At 44.8% G+C, this 21525-nt stretch overlaps 1 protein-coding gene across 5 annotated transcripts in view; it reads left to right on the forward strand.

Annotated features, from left to right (window-relative positions):
- The window catches only part of LOC143292551 (myosin heavy chain, striated muscle-like), a 47651-nt gene that overhangs the window by 5415 nt on the left and 20711 nt on the right, over nt 1-21525 (forward strand). For 4 of the 5 annotated variants that reach the window (XM_076602954.1, XM_076602952.1, XM_076602957.1 and 1 more), the window contains exons 5-25: nt 2262-2289; nt 3011-3128; nt 5546-5638; nt 7107-7170; nt 7535-7633; nt 7957-8060; nt 8775-8913; nt 9612-9730; nt 10186-10335; nt 10653-10823; nt 11276-11458; nt 11822-11948; nt 13053-13117; nt 14663-14750; nt 15123-15240; nt 15877-16134; nt 16521-16782; nt 17240-17443; nt 17826-18035; nt 18665-18810; nt 19283-19373. In XM_076602954.1, coding sequence (XP_076459069.1) covers nt 2262-2289; nt 3011-3128; nt 5546-5638; nt 7107-7170; nt 7535-7633; nt 7957-8060; nt 8775-8913; nt 9612-9730; nt 10186-10335; nt 10653-10823; nt 11276-11458; nt 11822-11948; nt 13053-13117; nt 14663-14750; nt 15123-15240; nt 15877-16134; nt 16521-16782; nt 17240-17443; nt 17826-18035; nt 18665-18810; nt 19283-19373 — 2837 coding nt within the window. Of the gene's footprint in view, nt 1-2261; nt 2290-3010; nt 3129-4989; nt 5083-5545; nt 5639-7106; nt 7171-7534; nt 7634-7956; nt 8061-8774; nt 8914-9611; nt 9731-10185; nt 10336-10652; nt 10824-11275; nt 11459-11821; nt 11949-13052; nt 13118-14662; nt 14751-15122; nt 15241-15876; nt 16135-16520; nt 16783-17239; nt 17444-17825; nt 18036-18664; nt 18811-19282; nt 19374-21525 lie in introns of all 5 variants that reach the window. The other variant, XM_076602955.1, reaches the window with a different exon arrangement.

Consider the following 21525-nt stretch of genomic DNA (forward strand, 5'->3'; position numbering starts at 1 on the left):
ATATTTTCCGGACAAATCACTGTCATCAAGTAGACACCACCACAAGGTGTTTGCCAAAAAGAGAGGGGTCAAGGACGTTTGCCAAGCTAAACCTGAGGGGGTGTAGGGGGGGGGGGGGGGGGGGGCAGGGGTATGAGAGGGAACTAGTTCGGAGGAGGAATAATAATGACACAGACAATAACGCACCTCCTGCAACTAACACAACAAAGCCGCAACGTTATTGGTAACACTTTTTTTACATGCCGTTAGAGCAGATTACACCGTGGATCGTTGAAGCTTCTTGTTTCCTTGCCAAAAAAAAAAAAAAAAAAAAAAAAACAAACCCACCAACAACAAAAACACCCTCCTCAGTCTGGATGCCGGTGAAGTTCTGACACTGGCATTCTTCTCACTCTCTCCAGCAACCTTCCCCTCCACCCCACCCCAACGCACCCCCACCCCCCTCCACCATCCCAGCTCCCATCTCCAGCGGCACAACAGTCTTGTCTGTCAGTGGCACGCGCTGTCCATATATGGCGCATGGCGTGTCATGACTGCAGCGGCGGTCGGCACGCGCACCACACAACGCTGCTAGCACGTGAATGCAGATTTTGTGCCCGGCTTGCCTCCCTTTGACGTCAGTCGTTGGGTGCAGGCTGACTGGCTTGGAGAGGGGAGGGGGGGGAGGAGGGGGAGGTATGGGGGTGTGGGTGGAGGGATGAGAGGGGGTGGAAGAGGGAGTGGGGGGGGGGAGTTGTTGCCCCTTCATCTGGTGTGGTGCCAATGGCACTGCAGGTTGCCAGGTAGGACTGAGCCAGCCCGGGCAGGAATGGATGCCAGCCGCAGTCCTGAAACCAGCAGCAGATGTTCTTGGCAAAGTGACAAGACTATCTGTCTCTCGGCATGTGCGGCGCCAACATCTCATCCCGCCGCCACCACCACCACCTACCGTTTCACTCCCGATAACTCTCGGCTGGGGGCGGGGGACGGGGGGTGGGGGGGATAATGGAGTTAGATCCCTTTAACTTCGGTTTCCACGAACGAAAGAAGAGGCGCAATGAAAGGGAGAGGTAGAGAGAGAGGGGGGGAGGGAGGAGGGGGGGGGGGGGGGTGATGGGAGCAAAAAGTTAATATCAGAAGGGAATTTCGTCTATTTGTAACGCCCGTTTTGGTGTATTTGTAGCAAACACACATTACATTTTCAGGGAAAAAAAAAGACATTCACAGAGCATCAGTCACACGGTACCTCGGCATTCTGCAGTACTCGAGGGATGCAGACACTACTAAATTAACGTGCAGAACGAAAATTTGATACTATGACTTGGAGGAAAAAAAAAAAAAAGCAAGCCAGGCAGGACAGGCTTTGAAACAGACAGACTGGTAAAGACCCTGAGAGAAATACGGACAAAACAGAAGAACACTAAAAAGCACTTCAGTCCCCCCCCACCCCCCACCCCTCCCGTCCCCCGCCCCGCACACCTCAAACATTGTCCTCAGCTTACTTCAATTTCCGTATGTCCCCATCACACGTCATGCTCACCTCTATCTGTCTCTTGTCTACTTCCTCTCTCTCTCTCTCTCTCTCTCTCTCTCTCTCTCTCTCTCTCTCTCTCTCTCTCTCTCTCTCTCTGTGTCAATCTATCTATCTCTCTCTCTCTCTCTTTCATGGCCCAAAGTGACGGGGAAAAAAGTCTGATATTCTTGATAAACCGGTTACAAAAGTGTTGACCGAAATGATGTAGTAAAGTCTGGCGAACTTCCGATGTCATCACAGTAGCATTTAGCGATTATTCTTAGTTATTGATATTCAGTATAATTATTTAGATGTCAATGGATGTTTTGCTGTATATTCTAATATTTCTAGAAGTCTCAAGGCATGACCAACGTGCTGGACATATACGTAGATAAGTCACTGACGCCCCTCAAAAAAATTTCCGTTTTTTTTTTTTCCTAAACCAATTGTTGACCGCCAGACATGCCGTGGATCAACCAGTACGCGCGTTTTTTTTTTTACTACCCCTTGAAACTGAAACTGAAAACTCAGATAAAGGTTATTAAGAAAATGCACTGATACGGATAATTTCGGCTGCGAAAAACTACAAGTTTTCTATGGTTTGAATCGTTGAATCGAAACATTAGCGCACACACACGCAAACATGCATACACACCACAGAGAGAAAGAGAGAGAGAGAGAGAGAGAGAGAGAGAGAGGCTATTGTTTGACAATGCAAAACGTCTTCAGTTTATGTTACTAAACTGTGTCCCACTGTTGTTTGTTTCAGATCGTGAGAACCAGTCTATGTTGATCACGTAAGTCACAACTTCTCTCGCTCTTTTTTGCCCCCTCTTCCTCCATTCCAACCCTTAACCTTCTCTGTCTTTCTGTCTCTCTGTCTCTGTCTGTCTGTCTGTCTCTGTCTGTCTCTCTCTCTCTCTGCAGTCCTTATACCGGTCATTAACCGAGCAAAGCAATACACAGCATGTGTAGTTGTCTCATTAGATGTTTTCAGGACACCCTGAGTCAACCTATGTGAGAATACAGATCTCTTATCTAGTTGTGTTACAACTGAAAATCTTATACAGTTGTTTGGAACTTGTTTGTTAGATCATCTGTATGATTGTGACGGTACCATTTTGATGGCTGGCTGGTTACCAGAGTTGAGGGGCTAGGGGGGGTGAAGATCATTGAACTTGATCCCCCAGAGCGGTGGGAACTGTTTGTACAAAGTGTCAAACACTGGGTTTTCATCTCTCGCGTGTTAGCCAAGTTTGTGAACTTGCGAGCGAGTACTGTGTGAGCGTGTGTGCGTGTTTGGAGCTGCTGTGTATATGAATAAACAAGCGCGAAGAGCGAGTGTAACTTGTAACTTGACAGTTAAATTTAGGCACTAATGTCATCAGTTGTTCGGTTAAATTTCAAACCTTCGGCTTCACACACACACACACACACACACACACACACACACACACACACGTAATAAACCCTGTTTCCAAAGCAGGACGCGACACCAAAACAGTATTTTGTGTACAGCGGTGAGTCTGGAGCCGGAAAGACAGAGAACACGAAGAAGGTTATCATGTACTTCGCCCTGGTGGCTGCAGCCTCCCAGAAGAAAGAGGAGGCCGAGGGCGAGGCGGCTTCCAAGAAGGTACGATGGCTTGCTTGCTTGCTTGCCGCCAGCGTTTCGGCTGCGTACTTTCTTTCCGTGTCTGTCTGTCTCTATATCTTTTTAGTGATAACGACAGGGAGATAAATGGGGGGAAAGAGAGAATGATGCTGAGTGTGTTTGTGTGTCTGGTGCAAATTTTAGCTGGATAAATCAATCTACTCACAATGCATGCATACGTATGTGCACATGCTCATACACATACATGCATGCATCGATACAATCATTCAAACAATTATACATACATACAGACACACACAATTCAAGTTGTAAATAAATCATTTTAATCGTTTCTTAGGATATGAAAATAGGATATTCGTCTAAAATCACAAATGTGGACAGATGTTAAGCAAAAGAACGAACGATACACACACATGCATACATAAATAGGATATTCGTCTAAAATCACAAATGTGGATAGACGTTAAGCAAAAGAACAAACGATACACACACATGCATGCATGCATGCATTCATCCACACATACATACATACGTACATCCTCAGCGGATGGAAAGCTGTATAAATATATATCTGTCATGCTATTATTCGATTTTATTATTAGTATGTTCAATTTCAGTTGTAAATAAATCATTTCAATTATTTATGCTTGGTTTGTTGCTCGGTGTTTCTTATGATATTAACTTGAAATGATGGACGAATTTGACTTTGCACTTGATTGCCACCAAAATATGTAAAAGTAATTTGCTTTCAGACACAGTAACCCAGTGACATGTTCTTTCATAGATGATTGATTGCAGTGTGTTTTATGGCTCATTTGCAGGATAATATTCTGTTTATTTATGGAGAATATTTTGCACATAATTGTGTTTATAAGCATCATGCTTGCGATCACTGTAATAATAATTATATTCAAGAAACACCATACAATGAAATGAACGTTTCAATATGTTTGACTTTGTTTATTCCATGATGACCATTCATTTTTTTTCTGTTCATCTCAAATGCTAGTAAATATCATTACTTGATTATTAATACATATTTTTTCTGTTTCCTTTCTCTCCCTTTCCACCTGTCTTTCCATACCTGATCATCGTTCTCCAAAACTTTCCAAACACCTTTCTAACTTATCTTCCTATCCTTGGAAAATTCCCCCCTCCACTTCCTTCTTTCTGTGTCTGGTAATCCGTCGATAAACCCACCTCCCGCCACCTATTTTATCCCTAATCCCATAAATTCCATGTATCCAAATCCCTCGCTGGATTCACCAACCATCCCCAACCTCACTATGCACAACCCGATGCCTTTGTATTTTAATGTACAATTGTCCTCCACTGCGATTCCTCTCCAAACCCATTCCCGTGCCAATCCCATATGAATCGAACTTTCAAAATAATCCCGTTTCAACAACCCTTCCCTTATAATTACATCCCGAATTCAATGTCTTGTATTCACTTACTTTGTACCTTACATTCCAATCCTGAACTGTCCCAAACCGACTGTACCATATATTTCCCCCCGTCCCACTTCCCAACCCTCCAACAACAACAACGCCATATTCCTCACCAACAACCCCAAAACTGTGACTAACCGCTCCCCAAACTACCTAACACAAAAAATTGTATACCTTGTACTTCCTCAACCACCCAAACCCCAAATGTGCCCTGTGCACCACAACCACCACCACCACCACCACCCCTTTCCTCCCAACCACACCACGTTGTGTCCCTCCCACACCAATATTTAATCACGTTCGTTGACAAATTTTCCCGCGTCACTCAACACACGCCCCGTGTGTGTGTGTGTGGCGAAAATTTCCCCCTTTTTGTGCCCCTTTCCCCCACCGGTGTGTGACTCCCTCCCGTGCCCCTCTCCACACTATAGGGAACCCTTGAGGACCAGATCGTGCAGTGTAACCCGGTGTTGGAGGCCTACGGCAACGCTAAGACCACGCGTAACAACAACTCCTCCAGATTCGTGAGTACATCCATGTGCTGCTGCTGCATCCTCGGGACTTTCCCGGCCATCCCTGGGGGCCCTGCTGGGGTCACCCTCGTCTTCTGCTCCTCCTCCCTCGCCCTTCCACCCTCTCCACGGACACCCGCCGCCCCCTCCCTTACTATAGACACGTTAGGACTCAGTGAAAGGAAGCCGCCTTCTTTTCCGGAGTCTCCGTTCTGATGACCATAGTCCGAACTAACTGTGCAGGTCTTTAGCCCTTTAATGAACCACCTCTCTGTGTAATAAATAAAAACACCTTCTACGCCCTGCCTCTACTTCTTCCTTCCTTCCTTCCTTGCGTTCACCACTTTTGTTGTCGCCGTTAGTCGGCAGCGAACCATCATCCCTAGTCTATAACGTAGACTAGTGTCACCTTGGTAACAGGCAGTGTGGTTGTTTTGTTGTTTCCCACCTTCCTCCCACCATGCCCACATTAAAGGGCTCCCTGGAAGACCAAATCGTGCAAGCTAACCCTGTTTTGGAGGCTTACGGCAACGCTAAGACCACGCGTAACAACAACTCGTCCAGATTTGTGAGTATACTTTGAAGACTGAACGACGCGCATACTGTGTGCACTGTCCGCGTCCCAGTTCTAGGTGACAGTTGAACAAGTTTGTTGACTCAGTCTCTCTCTGTGTGTGTATGATACTTTTCACACGTAAAGAAAAGACATTGATCCACCGTTTCGCTGTCAAACAAATTCTCTCTGTCTACAACAACAGCCAGGGGGGTGTTTGCTGTCACTCAACGCTCATCCAATCCTAAATCGAACGACTGAAATCTGGTATACACACACACACACACACACACACACACACACACATTCTTTATTTCATTCTTTAAATTTGGCAACCTTTGATTTTAAAAAATCCAACTTTGTCTAGTCTTCACAGATTGAAAACAGCAAACAAAAAATTCCAAAAAGCAGCCTATCCCTGTTATTGTTTTGCTCTGCTTTTTTAGTACAGTGTGTTTCATTTATTTCCATATGTAAGGCGTACAGGTTTTGATGCATTTATAAGCTGTACTTGAAGAATGATTGCACAAGACTTCAAACGCGTGGCAAAATCAAAAACAGGATGACGTCAGTTGTTGCATGATCCTCTTGTCTAGTTTGGTCGTCTGCACCTGTAAGACGTATCAGCAAAGGAAAACGTTCTGTGAAATGTTCAGAAAATGACTGTGTTCTTTTCATGCCTGTGTTCCCCCACCCCACTCCCCACCTCCTGCTCACTCCAGTCTGTAGTTTCTGTTCTAACTGTTCCTGTGCATCGTTTGTGAATTTCAATTATATTTACGGATTATGTGTAAACTTGAATTTTTTTTATTATTATTGTGACTGAAGGTTACAAATCATGTTATCAACTTGCCTTTTCTCTTTGTTCCTTTGTTGGTCAATGAGAATTTTAGAGAGAAAAAAGATATTTGTTATGTAGAATATTGTTTTTGAGATGTGTGGATTATGAATGAAGTTGTAAAAAGGTGGTCTTCTTGCTGGAGGCTGTCTGATATTTCAGACCGGTAAGTGTGTGTGTGTGTGTGTGTGTGTGTGTGTGTGTGTGTGTGTGTGTGTGTGTGTGTGTGTGTGTGTGTGTGTGTGTGTGTGTGTGTGTGTGCTCTCACGCTTTTGATTTGGAAGTACAGAAGTGTTCAACATGATTTGCATCAATTGTTATTTGTTTGAAACAGAAAACATGGAAAACGAGCGTGGTATAGCATTATTAAAGACCCAGTAAAATTACTGTGTCCTTAGTGAGATGACATGTCTCATGTTATTTGCTGTTTATTGGCATAGAATTCTTGACTGAATAGAAAAACGCTTACTTGCAATCAATGAATGAATAAATTAATGACATTTGGTAGGTCTCACCAAGATTCACATGTATCGTGTTGCAATCTTCTCTTGAAATGCATCGAAGGTAGGAAAAACATAATTAGGACTGAAGTAATAATGACCAGAAATATAATATGTCACTCACCATCATCTGTACGGTGTGCAGGGTAAATTCATCCGTATCCACTTCGGAACCCAGGGCAAAATCGCTGGTGCTGACATCGAGACATGTAAGTTCTTTCGGCATTGGTCATCAAAGACTAAATAATGCATCGCATCCAATAGACTCTCCATACTGTATTTGACATCACCTGGTGCAGGATTGGCTTTAGCCTTCAAAATGCACACATGTTTTTAAGCATTTCAGAATGCCAGGATGTAGAACCCAAAGGGTTTGGCCTTCTGTTCCATTTGATAATTCTTCAAACGAAGTTTGCTTTGTAAATGACATGCTGAAATTTGATTTCGCCCATGATATTTTACCACTTAGAGAAAGGGAGGGATAGAGGTGGGGGGCGGGGAGAGAGAGAGAGAGAGAGAGAGAGAGAGAGAGAGAGAGGCTTGAAATAAACGCTGGTTCCCATTTGGTTCCAGACCTGCTGGAGAAGTCCCGTGTGACCTTCCAGCAGTCGGTGGAGAGGAACTACCATATCTTCTACCAGGTCTGCTCCAATGCCATTCCTTCTCTCAACGGTACGTAGAATGCACACCATCATCATCCGCCACTGTCGTCTTCGTTGAAATGACCTGTAGATATGATCCCTTGGAATATTTTTTTTTAACTTGATAGGACTGACTTTTGATGTGTTGATGATAAACACGCGAGTAAAGACTGTTGATCTGCTGATAACCATTACATGACTGACTGTTGATCTGTTGATGAACACGAAAGTACACACCATTGATGCGTTGATGCCAATTAGAGTTGTGCTTGTTGATGTGTTTGACAAACACGATAGTACAGACTTATTTTTGATGCCTTGATGACTATGGGAGGCCTGTCTGTTGGTGTGCAGACCTGTGTCTGATCAGCCCTGACCCCGGTCTCTACTCCTTCATCAACCAGGGCAACTTGGTGGTGGACGGTATCGACGACGTGGAGGAGATGAAACTGACCGACGTGAGTGTGTGGCGTGTTGGGGTTCGGTTCCTTCGCCGCGCATGTGGCAGCACTAAGATTAGAAGGACTGGGTCATGTTTGGAAAATGCCGCTACCTTTGTTTTGTCCGAAAATGCCGCTACCTTTGTTTTGTATCTTGTTTGCTTTTGATTCCCACTGCTGATTGCTATGATCATATAGTATGTTCAGTTCAGTTTGCAATCCGTTTTTAAGTTGTTGACAGGATAGCAATACCATCAACATAGAGCAAGCGTGGTACTGCACATAGGCTTGACTTGTTTATTTATTTATTTGTTTATTTATTCATTCCTTCATGTATCTATCTATCTATTTTTGTAGAATCTGAATGTTATAGAGAGTTAGTGATATCATTAATCAAAACATGAAAAAGTGTATTAAAAAAAAATCGATATTTCCCTGTCAACCGTCAAAGGATTTTCTTTCTGTGTCTTTGTATCTGTGTCTATGTCTGTCTTTGTATATCTGCGTGTCTCTGGCTGTCCCCCCCCCCCCCCAACCCCCTTCTCTCTCTCTCTCCGCCTCTAACCTGCACCCGCCCCCACTGCACCCCGTCTCCACTTTGTCTCTCTCAGTCCTGTCACCCACACCGAGTCAACAGCATTATACCACACTTTATCAGCTGCTTAGTTTTAACGTCTACTGTAAACCCAGTGGGTAACCGACTGACTAGGATCTTGTTTCCTTTTTTTTCAGACTGCCTTCGATGTGCTGGGATTCACGGAGGAAGAGAAAGCCAGTATGTACAAGTGCACGGCGGCCATCATGCATTTCGGAGAGATGAAGTTCAAGCAGAGGCCCAGAGAAGAGCAGGCTGAGGCTGATGGCACTGCCGGTAAGAGCCGCACTGACGATTTTCCTGCCTCCCCATCACATCTCTCCCCAGGCGTTTTTCCTGCCTCCCCATCACATCTCTCCCCAGGCGTTTTTCCTGCCTCCCCATCACATCTCTCCCCAGGCGTTTTTCCTGCCCTCCCCGTCACGTCTGTTATGTATATGTAGTACTGATGCAGGTTAACACTCACACTTCCCACAGAGCGCATGGCGTTTACGATAAATACATCAAGAGCGACACACCATACACAAATAAAGCCTGCGCGTACGCACGCACGCGCGCGCACACACACACACACACACACACGCACACGCACACGCACACGCACACACAAAGAGCCAGCAGCAGTCCAAGAAGCACTTTAGTCATATGAGATGGTTGGCAGAACGGAAGAGGTGCGATTTGAGAGATTTTGTTTTTAACAAAATGAACTGGGGAATCCACGTGTCGTTCTGGGAAGGGATTTTGGATGACCTGTGTGGATTATGATGACGTATGTAGATTCTTATGATGTATATGCATTCATATGATGTACGTGGATTCTTATGAATTGTATGCATTCTTATGATGTATGGGGATTCTCATGGTGTACGTGCATTCTCATGATGTATGGGGATTCGTAGGGTGAATGGGGGTTATCACGGTGTGTGTGTGTGTGTGTGGATTCTGACGTGGATGCCTGCGGTGTGTACGTGCAGAGGCTGAGAAGGTGGCCTTCCTTCTGGGTATCAACGCCGGCGATCTGCTGAAGTCCCTGCTGAAGCCCAAGATCAAGGTCGGAACCGAGTACGTGACCCAGGGCCGTAACATGGACCAGGTGAGTGACACACGTCTTCTTTCTCGCGGCTCTGTTAAGAGAGAGAGAGAGATAGAGGGGAAGGGGGGTAGGGAAGGCAGGCAGACAGACAGAGAACTCAACCCTGATATAATTCAGACAAACAGACAGACAGACAAAGAACTCTTAACCCTGAGAGAGAGAGAGAGAGAGAGAGAGAGAGAGAGAGAGAGAGAGAGAAGATTCATTGGTTTGACGAGGGAATTAATTTGCTCAAATCACTGAAATTTGTGTCTGACCATTAGTGGTGAATTAAAGGAAGCATATAATCTTTTTTTTTTCTTTCTTTCTTTTTTGAAGAGACGTTCAGGTGTCTGTGAAGAGAACAGACCATTAGACGTACAGGTGTACAAGGCTTGTGTTGTGTGTCTGTGAAGATAAAGGGAGTGGCAGAATGACAGAGGTGTTCAAGGGTGGTGTCCTCTGTCTGTGTGCAGGTGACCTACTCCGTGGCCGCTCTGTCCAAGTCTCTGTACAACCGCATGTTTGAGTGGCTGGTCAAGCGTGTCAACAAGACCCTGGACACCAAGAACAAGCGCCAGTTCTTCATTGGCGTACTGGATATCGCTGGTTTCGAAATCTTCGACGTGAGTTGCACTCTATTGTTGTTTCTATCTATACGAACTATCACTACCTGTCACAGTTATGATACAAGTTAACATTGAGAAATGCACCTCAGTATCTAGAAATAAAATTATATATATATATATATATATATATATATATATATATATATATATATATATATATATATATATATAAGATACGCAAGTCGGAAAAGCAGTTACCTCCTCTGCTGTTCTGATGGTCATTGTCGAAAACTACTGACTATCATACTATCATACATATGTCTTCACGTTTGCATCATCATGACTGCACTGTGTTCGTCTTTCGCCTTGTGCAGTTCAACAGCTTCGAGCAGCTGTGCATCAACTACACCAACGAACGTCTGCAGCAGTTCTTCAACCACCACATGTTCGTGCTGGAGCAGGAGGAGTACAAGAAGGAAGGCATCGAGTGGGAGTTCATCGACTTCGGCATGGACTTGCAGGCCTGCATCGAGCTGATCGAGAAGGTGAGCTTTATAGCGTTCACTCCGTTCTGTTAGCAGTAACTCTGTTTGTTTCCCAACTTATCTTGATTCTATTCAATGGGGTTGTGATTGGGGTGAGCAGTTAACTTTCATTTTGGCTGAGTTTTGGTCATTCATTTATCTATTTGTTTAGTTAATTATTTAGTCATTGTATCTATTGTTTATTATCTGTTTATCTATTTACAATGCGTACACGCTCATGTCTCCCACATTACAAGTGTTTCAACAAAGGACTATGCGTGGTTTGCTTTTTGTTTGCTTGTTTTTTCTTTTTGTCTGGGTGGCGCTCTCAGTGTAACCACGCACTCTCCCTGGGGAGAGCAGCCCGAATTTCACACAGAAAAAATATGTTGTGAGAAAAAGAGTAATACAATACAACAGTGATTGAGGTGACGATGTGACCGGGTGTGTGTGTGTGTGTGTGTGTCTTGCAGCCCATGGGTCTGCTGTCCATCCTGGAGGAAGAGTGCATGTTCCCCAAGGCCTCGGACAAGAGTTTCCTGGACAAGCTGATGGGCAACCACATGGGCAAGTCCCCCAACTTCGGCAAGGCCGGCAAGCCAAAGAAGGCTGGACAGGTCCAGGCTCACTTCGAGCTGCACCACTACGCTGGCAGCGTGAGTAACTTTGTTTTCTGAACTGCCTCTGCTGCCATCCTTAGTATAGGATTATCGTGTGTGAGTGAGTGAGTATGTGTGTGTGTGTGTGTGTGTGTGTGTGTGTGTGTGTGTGTGTGTGTGTGTGTGTGTGTGTGTGTGTGTGTGTTCTGAAGGTTAGACTCGCTCCAGAATCTAAAAGCTCAGAAATACATAAAGTCACTGTTCATTAATGTAAAGTTAGAAGTAGTGGTAGGAGTGACATCAGAAATCAGAAATCCCAAAGCCCGAGATATCGTTTTCGTTGTCAGGCCTTCTTCCCCCGGCGTTGTCATGCATGATAAAACAGCTGCTGAGAAGCATGGTGGTTCCTTCCCCTTGCAGGTGCCCTACAACATCACCGGCTGGCTGGAGAAGAACAAGGACCCCATCAACGAGACCGTGGTGGAGCTGCTGTCCCACTCCAAGGAGTCGCTGGTTCAGATCCTCTTCTCTACTCCCGACGCTGGAGGTCAGTGGCCTTTCTCTTCTTTGCTTTTTTTTTTGTTTTGTTTTTGTCGTGCTTTCTTTGAGTGTAGTCATTTCTTTTGTTTATGACGATCTGGTATGATGATAGTGATGCTTACTCTTGGTGCTTTGTTTTGGGTTAAGACTGCTGCTACTACTACTATACTTCTACTACTACTACTAGAAAACTGTCATCAGTCCATTGGTTATGAGAGTCTTGCATGCCCATGAAAATGAAGAGAACAAGGATCGGAAAAAGCATTCGAGTGGCAGGTTGCTTGTTTATCAAGTAGTTTAAAGATGTTGACGCTGTTTGGTTTTAGTTGCTTGGTTTCATACGACTTGGAAAATGTTTTATATCTATTTTTAAAAAAAGCTGATCATTCGTCTAGACAACAGCCAGTGGCTTTGCTCAGCTTGCTTAATTTTCTTTTCTTTTTTTTTCCTTTTTTTTTTCTTTTGTCTCTATTCGTTTACGCTTATACTTATTTCTTGAAATTGTTACGGTTGTTTGTTGCCTTCTTTTTGTCTTAAAACTTAATTTGTTTGAATTTGTCCGTGTATTGCCTGACTTTCTTCTGTACATTCATATTTATTTCTTTAAATTATCACAAGACTATGCCTGAAAATAACTGAAAAACATATGGTTTTGTTTTCATCGAAGAATAATGTATCATAAAAGCAAATCTGTTAAAGTGGTGTGTATCGCCTGCTAACTGTAGTAGAGCGAGAGGACTAAAACAAACGATTGCTTGTGTGTCAGCTTTTAATTTGTGTCTTTGTAGTCGCAGCGGTAAATCTAACAGCTGCAGCAAATGATTTTGTCAGTTCTTCCCCCCTTTCCCCACCGACCCCCTCATAATGTCTATGCTAGAGCTGCAGGGTCATGGTTTCTTATTACCAGTATCTTTATCAAACTTATCCCCCAAACAGGGCCTTCAGCGTCCTATCAAATTAACGCTCTGGTATTCATTGTTAGCGTCATCAAAACGTGAGGTTACTGTTGAGGCTTTTCCTAAACTCTTTAGCGTCATTAGTTAATGATTAGTTAGTTGTCACCTGTGTAAATCATCGCCTTCATCGTCGTTTCCTGTGATTCATGGTGTAGAGGGGGGTGCTCCTGCCAAGAAGAAGAAGTCTACTGCTTTCCAGACTATCTCTTCCACACACAAGGTATATGTCGCATGGTGTCCCCCCACCCCCTTCTCTCTCACGACCGTTTCAGGACCCAGGTGTGACGTGGAGTTTCCCGATACCTTCTTCCTCCATCCATCCATCCATCCATCCATCTATCCAATGGAATTGTTAACGTTTTTTTTCCACACGTTTTTCTTCGTCCAGCGTTTTCCCTCCATGCCCCGAGTTTAACATTTTGGATTTTTTTTTTTTATCTCTCCGCTGAACCCGTTCCAACCACGCGTGGAGTTTAACATTGGAATTTGTTTTCTTTATCCAATCACCTCCGTTTCCCTTCCACTTGAGTTGAGCCATTTTCCCCAACCCATGTTGAGCATGTCCACTCGCCGTGGGTGGTCGGATCACCTGTCATTTGGGGAAAATGTTCAGGTTTTCTGTACACTTCCTTTACCTCCACCACCCCCACCCCCCAACCCGACCCACCCTCACTGAACAACTCCTTGCATTCAGTTCCTCACTTCGTTGACGGTTCCCGTCGTTTGTTCACTTAATCCTACCACATCCTTCCCGATTTCCTTTCCGATGGAAGATTTCCTCGTGTTCCTTACACACAAAAAAAAAAAAAAAGTCTCCAGCGTTCTCCTGAGGACCTCCTTGGTTCTCCCCCTTTCCCTTCTCCCCCTCTTCCTTCCCAACCTCACCTTCTCCAACACGGAATCTATGTTTTAACAACACTGGACTGTACACCTAACTCCCGAGCACCTCCAACGATACCAAGCTTACCGCCTAACCATTTTTCACTGTGAGTTTTCCAAAGCATTTCAGGATATCCGGTGATCCTTTCTTCCCCCTCCGTATGTATCCTTCGATGTGATATTCCTTTTTTCCGGAACCTTGAGCTAATCTGGTATTTAAGGTGATATATATTGTTTTAAGACCAATGTTTACTCTTCTCAAGATCGCTCGTGTGCTTTCAGTATGCATTTGTTTTTCATTCAGGTGTGTAACCCACATGAAGGAACGCCATAATGGGTTTTTTGTGTGTTTTTTTTTGTTTTGTTTTGTTTTGTTTTTGCTGTTCTGATCAAAGACGACAACAGTCAGTCGGATGATAACATCAGCCTGAGCTTTGGGCCAGATGTTTTTAGAAATGTAATGTTTGAACGGTTGGATGACATAAGTATCACAATGATTCATGATCATGAGCTTGCTAGAACGACTATATTATATGAGGGAGGACCTGATTACGATTGATCTGGAATGGAAGAAAGGATATCAGTGTTGAGGACAGTGTTCTGTTAATCACTATGTTAATTATATAAAAGTAAATACCATTTGATGTTTTGTCGCACGTGCTTGGTGAGTGTAGACTATCACACCTAGTGTAACACCTTTCATAATAATGTGACTTTATGAATCGCCTAATAGTCAGCAGTCATGAGGTAAAATATGTGGATGGCGCTGTGTTCTTATGGTTCCTGCTGTACGGTCGGACAGAAGATCACACAGGTTCTGGGATGTATAGGCCTAGGTTAGTGTGTGCTTGGGGCCAGTGACTGAACGAAGATGCTGTCCACACAGGAATCCCTGAACAAGCTGATGAAGAACTTGTACAGCACTCACCCTCACTTCGTGCGTTGCATCATCCCCAACGAGTTCAAAGAACCTGGTGAGTGGCACAGCGGTTTGACTTGTGTGTGTGTGTGTGTGTGTGTGTGTGTGTGTGTGTGTGTGTGTGTGTGTGTGTGTGTGTGTGTGTGTGAGAGAGAGAGAGAGAGAGAGAGAGAGAGAATCTTCCCCCTTTTATATGTCTTTTTTCGCACATAACCCTGTTTTGTTTTTACGGAATGACTGGATGAACGAACGTCCAGCACTGTTCTGTGCAGTGCATTATGCCACAGAAGTAAAACTTGAAATTAATAACAACGTGTAATTTCATATTTCCATCTGTTAATGAAGAACATTACCCGCAGCAGGAAACTGCACGTGCAACAATAGAAAAGCCATGGTGGGTAATGTGTTGTGTTGTGTCGTGCTTCAGGGGTGATTGACTCCACCCTGGTGCTGCACCAGCTGCAGTGTAACGGTGTGCTTGAGGGCATCCGTATCTGCCGCAAGGGCTTCCCCAACAGGATCATCTACTCCGAGTTCAAGCAGAGGTAGGCTGCAGCCTATTCTGCCCTGGTCCCTTGACGCTGCAACGTGTATGTGTGTGTATGATAGTCAGTCGCGTCCGACTATGACCAACAGAACAATAGAGGAGGCTGTCCTGACTATCTAGGCTAGAATTTGATTATGGTACTAGGAGAGTGTCTTGCCCAAGTTACATCCCCACTCTCTCGACCAAGGGGCTTTTTGGGCAGTCGGCATTGGGATGGTTCCCGAAGACCGACTCGCCCCCAAGACTGCAGCACTAAGAGCCAGTGCAATATTACCTCCTAATTTCAGAGTCATTGTCCTTCACAAAAGACTAAGATGTAAATGACTTTCCATTGCAGTGAAGAAACTATTGATAATACAGTTCTCAAAATGTGTATTGAAACTGCGATTGTCCCTTGAAGATACAAAGCGTGTGATGATGCTGTGATAATCCCCAGATACCCCATCACTAAGGTACCCTGTCATGACACAAAGTCCACCCCAGATACCCCATCACTAAGGTACCCTGTCATGACACAAAGTCCACCCCAGATACTCCATCACTAAGGTACCCTGTCATGACACAAACTTCACCCCAGATACTCCATCACTAAGGTACCCAGTCATGACACAAAGTCCACCTTCCCTGTCCCCAGATACTCCATCCTGGCTCCCAACGCCGTGCCCCAGGGCTTCGTGGACGGCAAGCTGGTGACGGACAAGGTGCTGGCGGCCCTTCAGCTGGACACCAATGAGTACAAGCTGGGCACCACCAAGGTCTTCTTCAAGGCTGGCGTGCTGGGTATGCTGGAAGACATGCGTGACGAACGCCTGTCCAAGATCATCGCCATGTTCCAGGCCTTCATCCGAGGCTACCTCATGCGCAAGGCCTACAAGAAGCTGCAGGACCAGAGGTGAGCAGGGAATGGGGGTGGGGGTGGAGAGAGTTTCAGTGTTTCGCGGAGGTGTCACAATGTGCGGACTGGTTCATATACGCTACACACCACATCTGTTATTTAAAAAAAAAGAAGAAGAACGGATGCCTACAGTAGTTTCCTTCTTTTCTGTGCGAATGGTTTCCCATCCGTTCTGCATAGTCGTCAGTCAATCTCTTTTCTTTCTATACCGTCTTCCCCAACTTCTTCCTCCCTCAAAAGTTCCATGGATGTCTTCCTCCCTCAAAAGTTCCTTGGATGATTGTTTTTTTCTTTAATTAATATAAAAACAATACAATATAAAGGCATACAACAGCACATGAAGGCTTTAACTAACGGGACCATGAATGCTCTCTTTTCTCCAGAGTGGGTCTGTCCGTGATCCAGAGGAACATCCGCAAGTGGCTGGCTCTGAGGAACTGGCTGTGGTGGAAGATGTACTGCAAGGTCAAGCCCCTGCTCAACATCGCCCGCGCCGAGGACGACATGAAGAAGAAGGAGGAGGAACTGGAGAAGACCAAGGTGGAGCTGGAGAAGACGGAGAAGATGCGCAAGGAGCTGGAAGAGCAGAACGTCACCCTGCTGCAGGCCAAGAACGACCTGTACCTGCAGCTGCAGGCTGAACAGGTAAAAGCTGCTATCAGTTGTTGTTGTTTTCTGAATGGGTGGTGTTCTGTTCTTTTTGCTTCATCTTTTTGTTTCCTTTTTTTTTTGTGTCGTGAAGCATAGTCATTAAACGAACACAAAAACAACAATATTGTAGCGTCACACAAAATGACATAACCTTATAACCTTACCCCACCCCTTCCCTCACGGCCCCTCACACACACACACACACACACACACACACACGCGCGCGCGCGCGCGCGCACACACACACACACACGGATGCAAATAGAGTATTTTCTTCTTCTTCTTCTTCTTCTTCTACCCTCCCTTAGCTCAGTGAAGAGTTATCGGGGTTCTGCTTAGAACTGTTCACCAGATGGTAAATGAAACCCAACCATGCAAAACATTAAAACAACAACAACTACAACAAAACACGCCAGTAAATCTGTGTTCCACCACCGCATGTGTTGCTCAGGACAACCTGGCTGACGCCGAGGAGAAGATCGAAAAGTTGGTGACGCAGAAGGCCGACTACGAGCAGCAGCTGAAGGAGCTTGAGGAGCGCCTTCTGGACCAGGAGGACGAGTCCGGGGAGCTGTCTGACAAGTGCAAGAAGCAGGGCGATGAGATCAAGGACCTCAAGGCCGATGTGGAGGACCTGGAGAACTCTCTGGCCAAGGTGCGTCCACAGTCAGGTCGTGAAGATATTGATGAACTTTAGGCCAAACAGCCCTTGTCACAAATGTAAGTAGATGCATAGTTGAGAAAATGATTTTTCGGCTGTTGGTGAAGAAACGCAATAAAAGAAACAAAATAGGAGAGAGTCTCTTCTATTCAATTCAATTCAATTCTATTCAATTCAAAAACACTTTATTGATCCACATGGAAATGAACGTATGCAATCACAGGCTCGTTGTAAACACAAAAAACACGAGCCTGCAAAAAGCACTGTGTCGCCACTGAGCGCACCGCCACCACATAAAATCGTCCCATTCCCAAATCACTCACACTCACCTCAGCCAACTTGTGACCCTGTCTTTGCGGTGTGCCCCCTCTCTCAGGCCGAGCAGGAGAAGCAGACCCGGGACAACCAGATCAAGACCCTGCAGGACGAAATGGCCAAGCAGGACGAGCAGATCGCCAAGATGGGCAAGGAGAAGAAGGCCATGGAGGAGCAGCAGAAGAAGACGATGGAGGACCTGCAGGCCGAGGAGGACAAGGTCAACCACCTCAACAAACTCAAGACCAAGCTGGAACAGACTCTCGATGAGGTGCGTGCTTGGCGGAACTTTGAAAGATCTGCAGTTTGTAGTGTTGTATTGGTGTATATGGATTTTGTTTTTCCACTTCTATGTCCTCATGTGCTCTTGTGTTGTATAATGCACTGTTGTTTATATATTGTCTCATGAGAGGCGCTTAGAGCCTATCATATGGGGAGATTGCACCATATAAGCACAATATATTGTTATTATTATTAGTAGTAGTAGTAGTAGTAGTATCATCGTCCTAATGGTAGTATGGTTATGACCTTGTTTTTATTGGTTGTGTGTGTGTTTGGGAGGGGGGAGGTAGGGGTGGATGTGTGCGAGTGTGTGTAATCTGATTCACCTTTGTCTATGCCATTGTTTTCTTACCCCCCCCAACCCCCACCCCCTCTCCTAACTGTGTATGGAATTAGCGTAGTAGCAAAGGTAAAGGGAAAAATATCAGCAAAACTTAGCAGCAAAACTTGGCGCTGCATGGTAAAGATCGCTCATCATGCCTAACACCAGCCCAGCAGGGTGTTGTCAGCTACCTTCACTCACTCCATACATTTCCCGTTCATCCCTTACTGTACCCACTTCCCGTTCGTTCCTCACTGCACCCACTGACCCAGTTCTGTTCTGTGTTGCACGTGCAGCTGGAAGACAACCTTGAGCGCGAGAAGAAGCAGCGCGGTGATGTGGAGAAGGCCAAGAGGAAGCTGGAGCAGGACCTCAAGGCCACACAGGAGAATGTTGACGACCTGGAGCGTTGCAAGCGCGAGCTGGAGGAGACCGTCAGAAGGTGAGCGTCCGCTGTCAGATCCGGCTGTCAGTATTCACTGTCGGTTTCAAGGAGAATGTTGACCGCTGTTGTTTATTCCCCCACATCAGTTCTCTGTATTGTATGTTTTACTCTTGACTTGAGAGTTTTCAGTTTTAGTTTCGAGGAGAAGTATGGTGTTATTCACATATATTTCTCTATAATTTTTTTTTCAAATTGTAATGAGCTTTCTATGTCTATGGTGAGTTTTTAGAGTTTTCAGTTTCTGTTTCAAGGAGAAGCTTGTCTTTTGGGTTTTTTTTCGGATAAATTCTCTATATCATGTGCTTTTGGGAATATCGCTTTGTTTTTCTGTTGTTGTTGTTGTTGCTTTTTAGAGAGTTTTCAGTTTCAGTTTCAAAGAGAAGATGTTATATACACAACACCACATCTGCTTTATGAAAAAGGAACAAAAATTCTTGACTGACACACTTTTTAAAAAAATTCTGTTCAGGAAAGACAACGAGATCAACGGCCTGAACTCCAGACTGGAAGACGAACAGAACCTGGTGGCTCAGCTCCAGAGGAAGATCAAGGAACTGCAGGTATTTAACGGACCCTCCCACACCCTGATACACATCGGGTCATCCTTTCATTCCACGCCATCACTTGTGCCTGATGGTTTATTTCACATCATGGTCATACACTCACTTCATAACCATCACCATCCATCTTTCGCAGATGAGAAATACTACATCTACCATTCTAACACAGTCATGATACTAATCATTAACTCTCTTTTTTTCTCAAATCTGGAAACATTCAGAAGCAAAAGTGTTGTGCTCAAAGTTTCCTCAGTCCACCGGCCAATGGCTAAAACAGATCACGTCGCTGCGTTCAAAACTTCAGAGCTTACATGATCGTGGATGAAACAGAATGTGCGCTGTCGACTTGGAGTTGTCGGGTCTCTGGAGGTAAGTGGTGAGGCGGCGGAAATAAAGTTTGCTGTGAAACCCCCCAGTGTTCCTCGTGTTTCTTTCTTTGGTGATCCTGGTAGTCTGTGAGTGTGTGGGTGTGTTGACACGATTCCTGAATGATGACTTGTTGTACATCCCTTGTGTGATCCATATTTCAGTTATTTATTTTTGGGTTTTGATGGATGACTGCATCGACAGACACCTTCAGTATCCAAGTAGTTACCAGCCCTTTCGTTACGTACACCGTTTTCTTTCAGTCGCAGACCCCCCTCTCCTCTTCCACCCAGAACAATACCTTTTCCAATGTTTTAACACTTTGATTCCCCTTTTGCATTGTACATTGTATCCACCTTTCAGATTCCCAGTTTGTATACAGTTTGTGTATCCTCATGTTTGATGTGCAAATAAAGATGTGTGAAACAAATACCTGTATCAATATACAAATATCTCCCTTTCTTGCTTGTCTCCCCTAGATGTTTTAATAGACACGTGTGAAAGTATGATATTTTCCCCAACTTCCGTCCTTTCCCGAGAAAACTTACCTCCCTTCAACAAGCAGATGCTTACCTCCCTTCAACAAGCAGATGCTTACCTCCCTTCTACAAGTAGATGCCTCATCGTGAAAGCATTTTGATGATTTCTCTGTGTGTGGTATGCACCGTAGGTAATCCGAGAATCCGTAATGCAGTATGAAATACAACTGTACTTCGAACAGGCTTTAAGCCACTGGTACTTTATTTTATCTTATTTTATTTACAGTATCGTTCCAGCTTGGTCTGAACAAAATGAAGCCGTAATATTTTCATCCTTGGTAGGTAGCCAATTCTCAGCAGTAAACATTCAAACGAAAACAATTAGAGACAACGCTTACACAGGCACCGATGTTGAATACAACTGACAAAATATATTTGATAACTGATTCACTCCTGCTGCAAAAATGTATATTTATCAGTGATATTCCGAGCGGATTTCAAATGCAAAAATCCGGCAATGCTGGCACGGAACAGTAGCAAACGAACGACGCACAGAGGCGGAATTCAGTATGGAACAACAAATTGATAAACAAGTGAATAAGCAAAGGGTGAGCAAATGGCAGACGCTAGAAATGAAGTAATCTGTTTGTGGTATGTAGAAGGTGACATCATCGAAGATGATCACTTCCCGGAACCACCGAGGAATCACCAAAAAAAACAACCAATCGGTCAGTTCCGGAACGAACAAAAGATGATCAGTGACAAATAGGATAGATAAGAGATATTTCGTTTTGATAAAAACAACAACAAATGATAACACACAAAAAAGAAAGAAAGTGAATTAAAAAAGAAAAAAGAAGAAGAAATAAAGGAAGACAACTGTGCTTAAAATTCAGTCTGTGGGCGGAAACCGTACCGATAATGCAGCGAACTGGCGAACGGTAATGTTACACACACACACACACACACACACACACACACACACACACACACACGTCACACACACACTGACGCGCGCACACACATACACACATACCCACACACACGGCACACACACACACACACACACACACACACACGTCACACACACCGACACGCACACACGCGCACGCACACACACACGCACACACACACACACACACTCACACACACAGAGTCAGTCACACATACCACCATCACCACCAACACCATCACCACAAACTGAAACCACCACCACTACCACCCTCCCCAAATCGCTCCTAACCGACCCGTTCGTAGCCGTTCATCACGATCAGTTGAGGTTTTAGGTTCAGTCGGCCACGAAGGAC

This window comes from Babylonia areolata, chromosome 18, assembly GCF_041734735.1.
Source record: "Babylonia areolata isolate BAREFJ2019XMU chromosome 18, ASM4173473v1, whole genome shotgun sequence".
Classification (NCBI taxonomy): domain Eukaryota; kingdom Metazoa; phylum Mollusca; class Gastropoda; order Neogastropoda; family Buccinidae; genus Babylonia; species Babylonia areolata.